The sequence below is a fragment of the Sapajus apella genome, unplaced genomic scaffold (assembly GCF_009761245.1).
Source record: "Sapajus apella isolate SASKATOON/1434 unplaced genomic scaffold, GSC_monkey_1.0 scaffold32, whole genome shotgun sequence".
NCBI lineage: Eukaryota > Metazoa > Chordata > Mammalia > Primates > Cebidae > Sapajus > Sapajus apella.
In genome coordinates this window covers 10,645,684-10,663,538 of record NW_022436972.1, presented here as the reverse complement: position 1 = coordinate 10,663,538, position 17,855 = coordinate 10,645,684, and the positions used below count along the sequence as shown (strand labels likewise).

Below are 17,855 nucleotides of genomic sequence, written 5' to 3'. Positions count from 1 at the left end.
TAGACTTTTTCTGCTAGTGCTGGTTCCACTTCTTCTGAGAAAATGCTCAGAACGGCCCGCATCTGTTTCTTCTTCATATTTTGGTTAAATTTTACTTGAATCCTTCATTTAGTCAGTTTTGCCAGAACTTCTCTGTGGAATCCTATTTGAACTCAAAGCATTCTATGAAAAAACTTCAAAAGGATCGCTTTAAAAAAAAAAAAAAAAAACTTCAATTTAACGAGCAGTAAGTGACTCAACTAAACTCAACAAAGAAGCAACCACTGAGATCGCAGAGAAGAAGCCCAAGGTGGTACCCCGACTCGCATTAAACCAGAGAGAGACGATGGCTAGGGAAGTAGGCGGGACAATGATTGGGGCTGAAAACAAGAAATCTTTGTTATAAAAGCCTCCCACTTCTACACGGTTAAGTTTAAGGAAGCTGAGCTTCGACTTACATAAGCCTAGGCAGTTTTGAATTCCAGCTCGCCCATACTCTCCTGCAACCTTAGGCCCCTTACCTGAGACTCTGCCTTTCTTACCCAACAACTCAGGGAAAATAACAGCTACCTTACAAGACGACCACGTCCGTGAGAAACAGAATAAGATGAGTGGAACACCTAACAGAGGACTCAGACAATAACAGCTTCTCCAAAAATTCTCGACTTGTGGTTGGTTCAGGCGGAGGAACAAGATGGCGGCGCCCGCGGCGTGACCGGGCCCTCGGGCCTGCAGCCGTTGGCAGCGGTGGCGGCGGTTTCGCAGCCCCAGCTCGCCGCGCCCCGTTTCTCGGCCTGCGACGTCGCTGCGACAGCCGCCCAGAAAGCCTGGTGGCAAAACCTGACAATCGCGAGAAGCCCTCACGAACTGCCACCTGGTGGAAATCCGGCTGCGCTGCGGGGATCAGGCTGACACCAAGCTGACTCCAGGCCGTTTCCTGACGCCCTCACCGTCAGCCTTGCGCGCCTGAGAGCCCGGGAGGCCAGCCTCCATCTTTGCCCCTCAGGAAGATGAACAACAGCGGCTCCAAGGTCGAACTCATTGTGGGAGGGAAATACAAACTGGTGAGGAAGATCGGGTCTGGCTCCTTCGGAGACGTTTATCTGGGAATCACCACCACCAACGGCGAGGAAGTGGCAGTGAAGCTGGAATCTCAGAAGGCCAAGCACCCCCAGTTGCTGTATGAGAGCAAACTCTACACGATTCTTCAAGGTGGGATTGGCATCCCCCACATGCACTGGTATGGTCAGGAAAAAGACAGCAATGTGCTAGTCATGGATCTTCTGGGACCCAGCCTCGAAGACCTCTTTAATTTCTGTTCCAGAAGGTTCACCATGAAAACTGTACTTATGTTAGCCGACCAGATGATCAGTAGAATTGAATACGTGCATACGAAGAATTTTCTACACCGAGACATTAAACCAGATAACTTTCTGATGGGTACTGGGCGTCACTGTAATAAGTTGTTCCTTATTGATTTTGGTTTGGCCAAAAAGTACAGAGACAGCAGGACCAGGCAACACATACCGTACAGAGAAGATAAACACCTCATTGGCACTGTCCGATATGCCAGCATCAACACACATCTTGGCATTGAGCAGAGCCGGCGAGATGACATGGAATCCTTAGGCTACGTTTTCATGTATTTTAATAGAACCAACCTGCCGTGGCAAGGACTAAAGGCTATGACAAAGAAACAAAAATATGAAAAGATTAGTGAGAAGAAGATGTCCACCCCTGTTGAAGTTTTATGTAAGGGATTTCCTGCGGAATTTGCCATGTACTTGAATTACTGTCGTGGGCTGCGCTTTGAGGAAGTCCCAGATTACATGTATCTGAAGCAGCTCTTCCGCATTCTTTTCAGGACCCTGAACCACCAGTATGACTACACATTTGATTGGACGATGTTAAAGCAGAAAGCAGCACAGCAGGCAGCCTCTTCCAGTGGGCAGGGTCAGCAGGCCCAAACCCAGACAGGCAAGCAAATGGAAAAAAAGAATAATGTGAAAGATAACTAAGCATGAATGAGGAACGGAAGAAGCAGAGCAGATGATTCAAGCAGCGTTTGATTCTTCCCACTCTAGAAATTGTAGTTCATATGTACACTAGCTAGTGGCTGTGGACAACCATTTACTTGGTGTAAAAAACTTTATTTCTATATAAACTGACTCTTGGGAGTGTTGGTGATGCTGTATCCCAAGGTGTAGCTGCTGTAATTGTGAATATTAACTGAGGTAGTGAAACGGTGTCTGGTTTTCTGTTGCATTTATTCAAGTAGAAAAGTTAAATGGTGCGCACACATGAATTGGTGAAGATGTTGTGCATATGCCAATTTTTTGTTAAAACCTTTTATTTTGAGCTAGACTACTCTCAGATCTCACTGAAGAACAGTCTTCAGCCACAGCTGCAAAAGTTGTAAATGCTTACAATTGAGCATTCTTAGGGTTTCTCCATCCCTGGGGTTTGCAAATTGCTAACTTAAAAAGCATTCTTAAAATGGCTGGCTTCTTGTTTGCAAACCAAATGATCTGGTAACAACCAAAAATTCCAGTTTTGAGTATAGGAAAGATTCTGCCTGATTACCTGTGAAGACGTAAGAAAAACTTAGTAACTACCAGATTATCTTTAGAATTCCACATTATCATGTTCTCTGTATTTAAAAAATAAAAAACAACAGCAACCATATTTGTCACAGAAATTTAGTTAACAGCTTACAACTGAACGTGCATGTATGTTGGTTAGATAAATGTAATCACTGTAAACACCAATATGATCTGGGATTTTGTTCATATTTTGAAATGGGAGTTTTTATGTTTACAAGTTCATTAAAAACTAGAAACTGTTTCTGTAAGGAAATGATACTGTTTTAAACAACAATCAAAAAAATGCCTTGCTGACTTACTAGGAAATAAAAATCTCCCCAATTTTTCGATAGTCAACTTCAAGCCATTTGTTACATGATATTCCTGTGCAAGTAAATTTTGTTTCATGATATAACTTTTTTCAATGTTTTTATTTTAAAATAATTTTTTTTGTATGAAGGAGAAAGGCATTCTTTCATTTTTTCTTTTTCTAATGACTTGTGGTACAATATCTAGTACTGCAAACACCAGAACTTGGTATTCTTACTTCTTCCACTGACTAATAGCTGGGCTAATTTCAAATAAGAATGCAAGCTTTGAAGAGTTTGACTACAAAGCATTCTTTAAAATACTTGTGTAATGGCTATAAGCAGTTGACTTTTCCCCTTGGAGAGCACACTGTGTGAGGTTGTGTGACCACTGACCCTTCCTCACCCCCATCTACTTCTCTAAACTATCTGTGTGTGCGTGCTCTTCCTCTCAACCGTTTTGCACATTCTTTTCGTTTTCTCTAATGCAAGAGGAAGGAAAACTCATTTTCCTTTTAATTCTTTAAATGGTGTAATTTATTCACTTATAGCATGTCAGAATAAATTAAAAGAACATTTATCTGAAAATGCTGCCAGGAGCCTATTGTGCAAATGTGGGCATTTTGTAAAATAACCTAGAAATTGTAAATTGCCACGTTTGGTCAGATTGTTTCAGGTTTAATTTATTTTTTTATTTTTTTTTTCATTTGAAAACTACTTTAGCAATAATTAATTCCATGATTACCACACTCTGCCATTAAGGGATATATTAGTACTATAATACTGAAGAACTCTTAATAAGCACAAATTTTGGGGGTGGGAAGCTTCTTTGTTTCTTTCTATCCACCCTTGTTAGTTAAGGTATTCATTTCTTAGCTATTAAGCCCTTGATTCTTTTGCCAGAAATCAGTCTCATAAATCTACTTTTGACTATAGTTTATATAAAAAAATATATTTAGCTTTGGTAGTAACTTTTCCAAGCTGACCTCCCTCTAGCAAGATATTTTTCATGCTTTTATTCAGTACACACTTATCCTGAAGTATTTCTGTATTCTTGCCATTTGAAAAGGTTGTGGCATAGTTTGTCTGTAATGAAGCTGCAGATTTAAAACTACTGTTAGCTTTGTAAAACAAAATATAGGTGTTTTTGTCCTGGAATATTATCATTCCATTTTTCTTCTAGATATCATTCATTGTCTTCACAGTTCACAAAAGAAGAATGTGAAATTCAGTGAATGCTGTTACTAGTCACGCCAAGAGATGAATCTCATTTCCCCAAAATTAAATCATGTTTTTCACTATAAGGTGATGTAAGTTGAAGACACATCACTGTGACATTGGAAGATCTCACCACTTAAGGCTCCACAGTGGCTTACTCAGCAGAATTCTAAGTTACTGCTCTACTTTGTTCACTCATTGGAGAGTGCACTTTTTTAAAAGTTGAAAGATGGCCATTCTAACTACTGTTGAATCTTTCTGTTTGGGGGAAGGTAAAACAAGAAAATAAAATGAAGTATACATGTCCGGGCACATGGCTTACGCCTGTAACCCCAACACTTTGGGAGACTGAAGCAGACGGATCACCTGAGGTCAGGAGTTTGAGATGAGCCTGGGCAACATGGTGAAATCTTGTCTATACTAAAAATACAAAAAAATAGGCCCGGTGGTGGCTCAAGCCTGTAATCCCAGCACTTTGGGAGGTCGAGGTGGGCGGATCATGAGGTCAAGAGATCGAGACCATCCTGGCCAACATGGTGAAACCTCCTCTGTACTAAAAATACAAAAAAATTGGCTGGGCATGGTGGTGCATGCCTGTAGTCCCAGCTACCCAGGAGGCTGAGGAAGGAGAATTTCTTGAACCTGGGAGGCGGAGGTTGCAGTAAGCCGAGATCGCACCACTGCACTCCAGCGTGGCGCCTAGTGACAAAGCGAGACTCTGTCTCAAAAAAAAAAAAAAAAAAGTAGCTGGGCGTGGTGGTGGACGCCTTGTAGTCCCAGCTACTTGGGAGGCTGAGGCAGGAGAATGGCTTGAGCCCGGAAGGCAGAGGTTGCAGTGAGCCAAGGTTGCATCACTACACTCCAGCCTGGGTGACAGAGCAAGACTCTGTCTCAAAAAAAACAAAAAAACAAAAAAAACAAAGAGTAAACGTGAAGGGAGACACTGGTTATCTCCTACCATATGTTATGTGCTTATTCTTTTATGGTCTACAAATAGATATTTGGAGGTTTACTTTTACTATGATTTTTTCATCAACAAATATTTTTATTAAGATATTTTCCTACTTCTACAAATACAAAGACTTATTAATGTTTCAAGCAGAGCACACTGTAATAATTATAAGCTTAATTCCATTATAATAAAAATATCAAACAAAAGGAGGTTTTTTTTGTTTGTTTTTTTTTTTTTCAAAAAAAATTTTTCTTTCTTGGATTCTTTGTCATTAACCTTCTTCCATTGGGAACCTACTATAGAGTAACAAAAGGAACTATATTCTGCCACATGACAAAAGACAATAACATATTTCATATTTTAAAGCCAAAAGTTTAAAAGAAACAGCAGGCACACATGTATATGTATGTACTTTTTTCCTTAACATATTTATAGCTTCTCATAGGTCACACACGCTAAAGAGTAGCACACATCTGAAATGTGCAGAATTCACACATTTTCCAAATAAAGTACATCATCAGTTCTGTATTTTTCTGTCCTCCAACTTTGAAATCCCTAGGAACTACAAAAAAAGGGAGAGAGAAAGAGGCTCCCCCACCCCTCAAGAGGTCATATTGAATGATTCCAAGGAATAGTAGAAACCTGTACTGAATCCAAGTTTTTAACTGCCAAATTTTAACTCCTGGCTGCAGTTCTCAACATATGACATAATTTAGAAACTTGGTTTAGGCACAGGAGAATCATAGGACTTAAAACACTATGTCCCTCAGCATGTAAAATATTTATGGAAAATCCAGGCAAGTAATAAATTGTAAAGAAACTAAAAGGGAAAAAATCTTGCAAAATGGCAGCTATGACTTTTTAAATCAAAAAGGGAAAAGAAGAAAGGATGGCTATTAATGTATAAGTTGAGTGGAACCTTCTTGGGCCCTCCACAGCCTTTCTATTCTTCTGCCATCTTCTAGCACCCGTGATTCCTTAGGGCCATTATGAGACCCACTAGGAGGATGGAGCAGCTGAGTATGCTGTCACTTTTCCAATCAGAGATAATCACAGAAGTTTAGAAGTAAGCATTTTCACCCCAATCCAGCAATACCAGCACCACCATCCACAATACTTTCACTTGCACATATATACCGTGAAAAAAAAAAACTTCCACTGAATTTATTTGAATCTATCTTAAAGGTCTAAGGTTTGACTCTGAAGTTATAGATGAAATTAAGTTTTAGCTACAAATCTCATCTTTACCTCTAAAAATCTCATCTGGTCAATCTTTGTTATCCCTATTACAGAAAGAGAAGAGTGATAAACACACAAAACCATCAAATTATACAAAATGATTTTCACTTGTTCATACTGATATTTAGCCTTAGACATATTCTGATACCCAAGCACCCATCTGTGCATGGTGGTTGTTCTCCATGCTTAATAGGCCATAGTTATGTTTCAGTACAGTTCGTTCACATCTTCATTTATTCATTTATTAAGTACCTACTATATGCCAGATGTTGTTCTAGTTGCTGGGGCTGTATCAGTGAATAAAATAGGTGAAAATCCCTACTGTCATGAAATTTACATTCTAGTGGGGGCTACTAATAAATGAAAGAAACGACTAAGTTAAATTACTCAGAAGATAATTGCTATGAAGAAAAATAACAATGGAAGGAATAAGGAGTGTTGTACCCAGCTACAAATGAGGCAGTCCAAGAATCCCTCACTTAGAAATCACCATTGGAGGAGTTTCTATATAGCTGAACATGCGGAGGCACCTCGAGGGTGAAAGCTCCATGCCCCTTCTCCCGTACATCACCCTATGCATCTTTTCATGTGCATCCTTTGTGATAAACCAGTATAAAGGTCTCATTATCTCACTGTCATACAATTAATTATTATTGTGGAATAACTTTTCCTTAAGTGGAAACATTTGCACGACCTAGAGCTAAAGATGCTGAAAAAAGATGAAACCGACATCTCTCTACAGGGCCGGGCCTCACTTTCAGATCTTTGTTTACTCCTCCCAAGACTTTGTCTTTGAGTCTGTAATGAGCATGTTCATTTCTGTCCCTTGGAAAGATGTGTGACTGTAGAAAGCTGTGCTAGGTGTAGTCATGAGCTCTACTAGTCTGCAACAAAGTGCCAGTGTATGAGAGCCAGTGCATTGTCATCTACCCCAGGTATGGCTGCAAATGAGACGAGATCTTTTAAGGTGACCTCCAGGACCCACAAAGAGCTACTCTTTGCCACCACCTTCCAACAGAGGGTTCAACTGGTTATACAAGTACAATGCCAACAAGATTGTTTTTTAGGCCTTGTGTCATCTACTCAGGAGGTTTATAACCGCCTCTGAGTTGTTCAGTGACAGCTGGTAACTGGAAGGAATAAAGATGTTGAATTTTATTAGAGGCCTGCATTCCTGGAAAGCAGTGGTGGTTGAGAAATTTGCCTACCCTTTATGTTCTGGGACATGACTAACTGCAAAGGACCACCTTATGCTTTTAGATAGGACTCACCTCTACCCTTTGTAATGACTCCCATATTCATCTACCTCTGTAAAGCCCCAGACCCCTTTCCCTTTTTTGAGATGTTCCTCATTCATGAACCTTCCCCATATTGCAATAATCTGAATAAAATCATCTCCTTTAAAATAAAATGCTGTCTGAGCAAATACATGGAGTTGAGGGAGCACTTCAGCAAGAGCAAAGTCTCTGAAACAGGGACACACCTGGAGTATTCAAGAACTGGCAAGAGGACCAGCAAGGCTAAAGGAGGGAGAAGTAGGACATGAAGTCAGAAGTGAAGGACAGGAGGCTTGGATTTTACCATAAATGACATAAATGAGATGATGGAAACAGAGGTGATGAAAGCTCTACCTCAATCATCTAGATTCCAAGGTGCTTGTCGTTAAGACCAAGCTGGGGAAGGACAAGAAGTTGTTGAATTCTAGGTATATTTGAAAGTGAGAGCTAATAGGTTCTGTAAATAAATATGAGGAAGAAAAGAAGACAAAGATGCCTTCGTGATGTTTGGGCTGAGTAACTAGAAGGAGGAAGTTGCCATAAACTGAGATGGGGGAAGAGTCTCTTTTGAGTAAGACAAAATGAGGAGTTTAGTTTTGCTCACGTTGAATTTTAGACGCATATGAGATGTAGATGCCTCGATGAGGGATTGGAGGTATGCCTAATAGGCAGTGGTTGGAATTTGGCTGGTTTCTCCACCCTAACTTTACCTCCAACGGGTCCTTTCACAGTCCCCTTTGCCCTTCCGTCTACCCTAAATACTTCCCCTTTCCTCAGTTGGTAGATTGAGATAACACAGATCCTCCCGTTGCAGATTCCACCTCTGATTCAAGATGTTGCCCCTGCTTTGCTTGGGTAGCTACTCAGCAATACTGTGAAAGCTAAAGTAAAGAGGCAAGCAGAAAATTTTTAAAGGGATTGAAGTATCCTGAAAATAAGTTGGAACTATCAAATCACATACAAAGAAGTGCTTGAAGTAAGTAAATTGGAAAAGCAGCTGGGACTGAAACCTTGCCATTATTAAGACCACTATTTAATGTGAGAAATTTGTATAATTAGTGTTTTATAAGATCAGACTGTTCCTTGTGTTTATGTTTACGATTAAACTAATGCATTTCAGCTGCTGTATCTTGTGGTTTACAAATCATCAGGAGCTTGGGACATTCGTGATCATGTGAAAAACCAAAAAAAGAGTTCATTATCCAAATTACAAACCGGTCTTATTGGGAACAAACATAAACATGATGGGCAAAAAAGCAAGGCACTAAACCAGCCTTGCTTACAGACCTGTAAAGTTTATGCCAGGGCCCAATAAGGAGCAAAGGAAGAACACTCTGTTCTAAATTAGATGACAGTTCTAGAATTTGTGTAGGTAAAGATGTGTTCTAATGTTTCACACTTAAAGACACAGTGTGAATGCTGCCAGCCAGTACTGTACATTCAAAAAATTAGGAGCAAAAATATGTACGTGTTGGTGGAATTCTTGGCCATTGTCATTCCATTTCAAGATAAGCAGAAAAACGACCTGCCTCTATACCTTTCAACATTCTTTGATAAACAATAGGGAGCTACTTCTTTTCAGTTTCAAGTATGTTCCTGCAACTCATTTGCTCTATTATTTGAGGAAACTTTTGTTTGAACAAGATTACCCACTCTTTCCATTGTGCAGTTACACTACTTAAGGCAGAATTAATTACAGAACAGTGCACACAGTTTTTATAATGTTTTATGTCTGAAAATGCAAATTTCAGAATCTGAACAATTTGTTGCAGATTCCCAGACGATTATTATCTTCAGGAAAACTATTTGTGGTCAATGAGTTCATGTTTTATATCCTTCAAAATAAATGAGAATTACAATCACTCTTTGAATGGCCCTAGAGCAGGGTAGAGTGGCTAAGTTCAGTCTCTGTGGTCAGAGCTCTAATCCAAGCCCAACTCTACTTCTCTGAGCTGGAGTGACTTTGGCCACAGTTCTATTTCTGTAAACTGAGGTCAGCAATAGGACCTACCAATTGTCTGTTGTGTAGATCAAATGTTAAAGGACATTTGACATTGCGAATGGCAAATAATAAATGCTCATTAAAAAGTTTCACCCCAGGACCTACACAGTGGGTCACACCTGTAATCCCAGCACTTTGGGAGTCAAAGGTGGGCAGATTACTTGAGGTCAGGAGTTCAAATCCAGCCTCGCCAACATGGTGAAACCCAGTCTCTATTAAAAATACAAAAAGTAGTCAGGTATGGTGGGGCACGCCTGTAATTCTAGCTATTCAAGAGGCTGAGGCAGGAGAATTGCTTGAACCCAGGAGGTGGAGGCTGCAGTAAGCTGAGATCGTGCTATTGCACTCCAGCCTAGGCTGCAGAGCAAGACTCTGTCTCAAAAAAAGAAAGGTCCACTCCTAATATTTGTGGAGCTTGGAGCAATGATACAAATGAAGGCTCATAAAGCATAGATTTAAATATTTGAAAGGTATAAAATCAAGTCAATAATCCATCAACTAAAATAGGTTCTATTTATTATTGTACCTATTATATAGCCTCACAATTGCCTAGGATCGCTTCCAGTTCCACACCAGAATCTGGTAGTTAGGAGGGAAGGAGCACTCTTCTTCTTAAGCAACAATTGCCGGTGCTACCTTACCAGTGGTACAGACCACACTCAGGAAGATGGAGACTCTAAGGAGCCCCAAAGAGCCCAGATACATCTTGAGAATGTATCTGGTATCAGATACAGCTTGAGAATGTTTGAGCAGAAATCCCAGAGATCTAGGTACCCACATGTCCTTTTGGTCCTATGGACTTCCCACCCCACAGAAAAAAAAAAGGGGGGTTTAACGGGCCTTTAAAGCATGGTACCCTGACAAGGGCTTCTCTTGACAAGGTCTAGAAGTTGTATTTTTTTTTTCTTTTTTTTTTTTTTGAGATGAAGTCTCGCTCTGTCGCCCAGGCTGGAGTGCAGTGGCTGATCTCAGCTCCCTGCAACCTCCGCCTCCCTGGTTCAAGGGATTCTCCTGCCGCAGCCTCCCAAGTAGCTGGGATTATAGGGGCCTGCCAGCATGCCCAGCTAACTTTTTGTATTTTTAATAGAGATGGGCGTTTGCCACATTGGCCAGGCTGATCTCAAACTCCTGGCCTCAGGTGATCCACCCACCTCAGCTTCCCAAAGTGCTAGGATTACAGATGTGAAGCATGCATTCAGCCTAGAAGTTGTATGTATTATTTTAAATGAGTAAATTATTATTATCTGTTACAGAGTAATAAATTTGTTTTTAAAGCTCAAAAAAAATAATCTGATAATATGAGATTGAATAAAAAGTGTTGGTCACAGTGGCTCATGCCTGCAATCCCAGCACTTTGAGATGCCAAGGAGGGAAGATCAGGCCAACATGGTGAAACCCTGTCTCTACTAAAAAATACAAAAATTGGCCAGGTGTGACGGTGCATGCCTGTAATCCCAGCTACTTGGGAGGCTAAGGCAGGAGAATCACTTGAACCCAGGAGGCAGAGGCTGCAGTGAGCTGAGATCAGCCAGTGCACTCCAACCTGGGTGACACAGAAAGACTGTCTCAAAAAAAAAAAAAAAAAAAGTCTTCTCCCACCCATTTATATGATTCTGTCCAAAACAGAAAGGTCCTCACAGTGTTATTTTCAAAATGATTTTATATATACGGGTTGGTAGGTGTGGATATAAAAGTTCACACAGTGTGTATTTATATATACATCTTATCAACTGAATTGTGTCCTCCAAAATTATATATTGACTTTTCAACCCCCAGTGTGACTGTATTCGGAGATAGGGACTTTAAAGGAGGTTAAAAGGGCAGGGCTTTAATTAAGTATAACTAGTGTCTTTACAAAAAGAGAAAGAGACACCAGGGATGTGCACACAGAGAAAAGGCCATGTGAGGATGCAGCAAGAAGGCAGCCATCCGTAAGCCTCCAGAGAGGCCTCGAGAAACCAGACCTGCAGACAACTTAATCTTGGATTTCCAGCCTGCAGAACTGTGAGAAAATAAAGCCTGTTGTTGAAGCAACCCAGACTGTGGTATTTTGCTGTGGCAGCCATAGTGAACTAATATACATAATCGTCACAGAAATCTGTGAAACAGCTAATTTCATTTTGTAGGTAAGAAAATTATCATTGAGATACTTTTGTTCTTATAATTTATAAGAATCATGTCTCTGCTTCCGAGAAAATATGAGGACATTATCCTCTTTGATGCAAAAAAAAAAAAAGCAATTCAGCTCTATATCTCCCCCAAGAATCCTTATGAATAGGGTAACCTAGAATTTATCCTCCAAACTGGAACACTTTGAGAGTGAAAGGGGATGCTGTTAATAATTATGTTAGGATAAAGATATAAATTGGTACTAGTCCACAGCTAGAACAATTGGTCACTATACTTAACAGAGGTCCTTTTTTATTTTATTTATTTTTAGTAAACATTCATTGACAGCATACTAAGGACTAAAGTTACATAAATGAAAACCATAATCTCTGCACCCAAGGAACTCATAATCTATTTAGCAAAACAGAAAGAATTTGTGTATGTTTTAATCATAGCACTGCCATAAACTCCATAGAAACATAGCCCAGAAGAAACAAGCTCAGATGAAGCCCTAAATCAGTCTTCGAAAGGCAGGGGAGAGGAAGGGTCAGGAAAGGAAGCCTCAAGGAGCCAGCATTTGAGCAGGAAATACTGAGCCACAGGCTATGCGGCATTTAAGAGCTGGGTATTATAAACAGAAAGAAGAGCAACTGTAACAGCAAAGTGGTATATGAGAAAATATGATCTCCAAGTTCACAGTCTCAATATAGTAAGTAATCAAGAGTTTAATAGGAGCAAAATTACAAGCGTTAATAAGGCTACATAGACTGATAAGACTAAAGCCAATTCAGCCCTCTGAGAAACGCAGGGTCTTTTCTGAAATGTTGTTAGCTGCCTGTGCTAGAATTAAGTGATGTTATCCACTCCCTTTTCTCAACCCCAACTACCAAGTGGCATGTTATGAGGAAAGCAAGTCCCCAGTGAATACCTGGTTTTTATTAGGGTTCAAAAGGACCAGTTTGCTATATCCTTCCTTTCTAGATTCAGAATCCATCAAGAAATATAAAAAAGTCAAATAGGAGTCAAAATATATCCCTTATTGTTGGAAAGAGTAGGCTGGGACCTCATTTGGAAGTGTAAAAATATGAGATTTGTCATTTTATTTTAACTATACAATAAGCAAGAAGAAAAATCTAAACCAAGTGTTTGAGATAATTTCCTATCTAAAGAGAATTTACAAGTTTAAACATAGATAAGGTCAATTTTAGTAAAATCAATGAAGTCATAGTCATGGGTTAATTATCAAAAGGTTGGTGAGTAAATTCAATTTGCTATGACAAATAAAATGTATAACTTTAGTGAGCCAACACAATTTCCTACAATAAACATTTGAATAAGACTTAAGACTAACATAGTCTTAACATTATACGTTACAACCTTGGGGGTTTAAAAATAAAACTGTATTTAATCTTTCTTATCTGAAATGAAATAGTAAATACCAGACTTACGTTTTGAATTCTTAAAGTATTTGTGTCAACAATGTTTATTCAGACTCTATAGTTCTCTAATTTTAAACAAGTTTGAAGTTATCTGCTCAATTCAGACAAAATAGCTGGACAATGCCTGGCTAAGAGAGGGAGAAATAGCTCTAGCAAACACGATAGGCTACAGTTATATCGTGAGCCCTTTTTTCCAATCTCACCGAAAAGTTAAGTCACTCCCACTCCTGGATATAAGACAGGTTAGAGATGTGGAGAAGGGTGAAAGAGCTACTCCCAAATGAGTGCTTCTAAATGGGTGAAAGTGTTGGTGGTGTATGTTCCCACTTTATGACCAGCAGGGACTTGGGAGAGGGAAAAAAAAATGATTCCCTAGAGATAATATTGCTCATGAAGAATATGAAGAAGAAAATGAGCCCCATGATGGATTCTTGAAGAAAACAAACAATAAAAATGTCATTAGGAAAATAAAAGCCACCGAAAGATAGGAGAAGAAAAAAGGTGTTGTCTCCCAAGTATCAAGTCAAGCAAATGCCTATTGGAAAGATTTTTAGCAAGATAAATTGTTCAAGCTTACCGAATACACAGACAGTCTACAATCCTCAAAATAAAGACCATGTGTTATGAGCCCCTATGTGTCAGGGCATTGCTATGTGTGTAGCTCAGCCAATCCTCTAAATAGGAAGTATTATTCCCACTTCATGGAGAAGAAAACTGAGATTCAAATAGCTCAAGCAACTTGACCCTATCACCTCAGACAGAGCTGAATTCATTTCTTTCTGACCACCAAGTATATTATCTTTCTACCATGCTGTGATGCCTCTGAGAATGTGGGACTTGGTTGACAGAGCACACAGGTCTTAAGCACCTTGTCAGAGTCTCTCAGGGCCAGCACTAGGCTCTCAGCTGTTCACCCCTTCCAACCTGCAGCCACCCCTTCTGCCACCACAGCCTTCCAACTCCACTGGGATCCCCGATGATCCTGTACCTGCAGTTGATGAGTTGCCTGTAATAGTATCCACTGCTGCATACACAGTAGTTTTTTATCTCAGAATATCTGTGGGTCAGCAATCTGGGCTGTTTTCTCTGGCTTTGGGTCACTCATCAGTCTGCAACTACAGGTAATGTGTCAGTTGGAACTACAGTCATACATACATTCATACTTCCTCAACTGAGGAAGCAAGAAAGCTCACGCATGTCACTATTAACAGTATTCAGTTCATCACAGCTGTTAACCAGAGGCCTCTCTTAATTCCTTGACACATGGGCTTCTTTGTAGACCATCCCACAATGTAGCAGGTGGCTTCATCAGAGAAGGCAAAGGAGTATGTGTGCTAATGAAATGAAGTCACAGTCTGTTATAACTTAATCTCAGAAGGGACAGCCCATCACTTTTGCAGTATTCTCTTCATAAGTAGTATATCACTAGGACCAGCCCACATTCAAGAAGGGATCACACAAGGGAATGAAGAGCAGGAGGTGAGGGCTGGGTGTGGTGGCTCATGCCTGTAATTACAGCACTTTGGGAGGATGAGGTGGGCAGATCACTTGAAGTCAGGAGTTTGAGACTAGCCTGGCCAACATGGTGAAACCCTGTCTCTACTAAAAATACAAAAATTAGGTTGTCATGGTGATATGTGCCTGTAATCTCAGCTCCTCAAAAGGCTGCAGAAGGAGAATTCCTTGAACCTGGGAAGCGGAGGTTGCAGTGATCCGAGATCATGCCACTGCACTCTAGTCTGGGAGATAGAGTGAGACTCTGTCCCAACAACAACAAACAGGAGGTGGGGATCATTGTGAATCATTTCAGATTTCAAAAGCTGCCTACCCCACCCAGAATAGTTGGACTTTCTTGCTTGGCTGTCTCTGTCCACCTTGAATTTCTGGCTCCTTCTACCATTTCCAGACTTGGAAGAATCACCACAAAGCAAAGCATAGCATTTTGCTTCCCTGGTAGCTCCTAAAAGCGCTGGATGAAGTTCCTCAAAGTGTGCAGAGGCTAACTCCCAAGGGGCCAACTCTCACCAATGGCATGTAAGAGAAAAGAAGTTAAGTTCCCTCTTCTTTCTTTTTCCCATGGGAAGCACAGTGTCTCGGTTCTGCTGCTACCGGGCAAATCAGCCACAGAGACCTGGGATGACTGCCTGGCCCTGGCCCTGTTCAGAGCCCTAACCCTGCCTCTCCACCGCCTTCCCACCTCCACCTGCCTTACCTTGGACTGACACATCAACACATCTCCAGCACCTTCACTGGCTCCCTGTCCTTGACATAGCAGGACTGCATTTTGCAACTGGCTGCTGGAATAATGTCCAGGAAATAATGTGCCGTTTGATGAAGCAACCAATGTTAGCTGCCACTCATCCCACTTGGCACCTGCAGGGACCACAGAAGGCTTCACTTGCTTAAATGGATCCTAAAAGAACTCTGGCCGGGAGCTGTTGTCACCACCAGAGGTTCTGGCAGTGCAGGCCCCATTCAGACACCCTGAGGACTGTGGGATTTACTATCTGAGAACACACCTGTTTCTCCTTCACAGCCCACCAGGACATACAGTACATCAAAAAGAACAGGTGCCACGGTGACATGGTACATATACTACAGGTCATTGGGTTTGGTCCATGATTAAGTGGAGTTTCAATAGGGCTGGGGGCAAGCAGAGAATTAAGGACCTGAGGTTTAGTCTTGATGCTACAAAGCCTAACATTCAATCAGAATTGGAAATAATTAATACATCAATAAGTACATTAGTCAGGGTTTCCAGACAAACAACAGGATACATATATATATATATATATATATATGTATCCTGTTGGTTCTATATATATATATATATATAGAGAGAGAGAGAGAGAGAGATTTATTGTTTTGTTCAGGTCTTTGTTCTGCTCAGGCCTTCAACTGACTGGATGAGTATCAACCACATTATGGAGGGTTATCTGCTTTACTCAAAGTGCAACAATTAAAATGTTTATCTCATCCAGAAAACACCTTCAAGGAAAGATCCAGAATAAACTTTGAGTAACTGTCCAGGCACCATGGCTCACACAAACTGATACATAAAATTAACCATTACAATACGATATCAAATATTCTTTTGTTTTGGAAGCCCAGATCCACCATTATCTCCTTAAGAAGGAATAGCTTCTAATTGGCCCAGATTTTACCATAGGGTTTATCTTTTGTGCTTTGAGTCCCAAGATAAGAGTATTTTTTCTCTTGTGTTTTCTACTCCACACACTTTTTGTCCAACAGCTGTATATAGCCTTCTGGTAAGAACCCACCCTTCTGATTTATAAAACTAAAATGAGAAGGGATCTTTAGAAGCACTCTGCTAAACTCGATGCTGGAAATTCTGGAATGGCATTGGGACCTAGGGATGTCACTCAGAGAATAAGTTACATAATTTTCACTCCTGCCTTGGTATTTAATGGAATGTTTTTTCTCATGTGACAGAGGGGACAAAACTGGAAAGCGACCAGGGAATATATTGTAATAGCAGAGCTTATAATACCTTCGTGAGATTTTTCATTTTCTACTTGGACTTGGGTCATTCAGCTCATACATTTCCTAAGCATCGGTGGGAGACAAATGTCATCTTCCCTGAGGCCATGGGCCTTAAAGGAACTTAGACTTATCTGGGCACTTGTTAGAAATACAGATTCTCAGCCGGGCACAATGGCTCATGCCTGTAATCCCAACACTTTGAGAGGCCAAGGAGGGCAGATCACTTGAGGTTAGGAGTTCAAGACCAGCCTGACAAATATGGTGAAACTCTATCTCTACTAAAAATACAAAAATTAGCAAGTCATGGTGGGGTGCACCTGTAATCTCAGCTACTCGGGAGGCTGAGGCAGGAGAACCTCTTGAGCCAGGAGGCTGAGGTTGCAGGGAGCCAAAATCATGCCACTGCACTCCAGGCTGGCCACAGAACAAGACTCTGTCTCAAAAATAAATAAATAAATAGATAGATAGATCAGATTCTCATGTCCCTCTCCAGGAAGCCTGACTGGGTAAGTGGTTCTGGGAAAGGACCTGAAATCTGTTTGTGTAACTGTGGAGCGAGTTAAAAACATCTGTGGCAGTAAAGAACCAGCAGAGAGGGAGGAGGCAAATGGCCCGTCTTGGGGCCAGGATTCACCCATAGTGTCTTTCACCCCATTCTTACTCTCTGACCCCCTAAAAACCATGGTATCTGTGACTCTACAACTGTGTTCCTCTCCTTCTAGAACTTAAATGTGCGCCTACTAGACTCAAATCATCTGTAGCATCACTACTGCTTATTTGAACTATCTCTTTCAGCACAGATCTGCCTGTGCTACCCACACCTAACAAAGACAAAGTCCTCCTTGAAGATTAGCCAAATACTTGTTTCTCTGAGTTAGGCTTAGGTGTTTTCGCCACAGATCAAAACTGTCAGTAACTTCACTGTCACTTTGAACTGTTGGTCTGCCCCGAGATTCTCGGGAATTGTCTAGAGATGATCGAAATAGACTTTTGCTTTCCTTCAGCTTTGGCTCAGTCCTTCCAGATTCTGTGTTTTTCCCAAATCCCTCTTGACTTGATGAACATTGATTAGGTTCCTCTTCCTCATCTCCCAGTTGTCCATGTTATTTTGTTACTTTTGCTTTTCATGTTTCTATACTACCAACAACTTTAAGTAGGCCCGTGCTTGATTTCAGCCTCACATCCTTCCTTTCAGGAGTCCTGATTTCTCTGTTCCATGCATTTCCAACCATCAGACTACCCACTC

General features: G+C 40.8%; 1 protein-coding gene and 1 long non-coding RNA gene across 2 annotated transcripts in view; one reads left to right on the top strand and one right to left on the bottom strand.

The window, feature by feature from the left end:
- Nucleotides 1-17,855, bottom strand: part of LOC116562325 — a 260,951-nt gene that overhangs the window by 219,633 nt on the left and 23,463 nt on the right. The window lies entirely within an intron of this gene.
- On the top strand, nt 970-2,914 carry CSNK1A1L (casein kinase 1 alpha 1 like). The gene has a single exon (XM_032294510.1). The coding sequence runs from the start codon at nt 990-992 to the stop codon at nt 1,995-1,997; it is 1,008 nt and encodes a 335-aa protein (XP_032150401.1). The 5' UTR covers nt 970-989; the 3' UTR covers nt 1,998-2,914.

Coding starts and splice junctions, on each gene's coding strand:
- CSNK1A1L (XM_032294510.1), top strand. CDS start 990: ATGAACAACAGCGGCTCCAAGGTCGAACTCATTGTGGGAGGGAAATAC.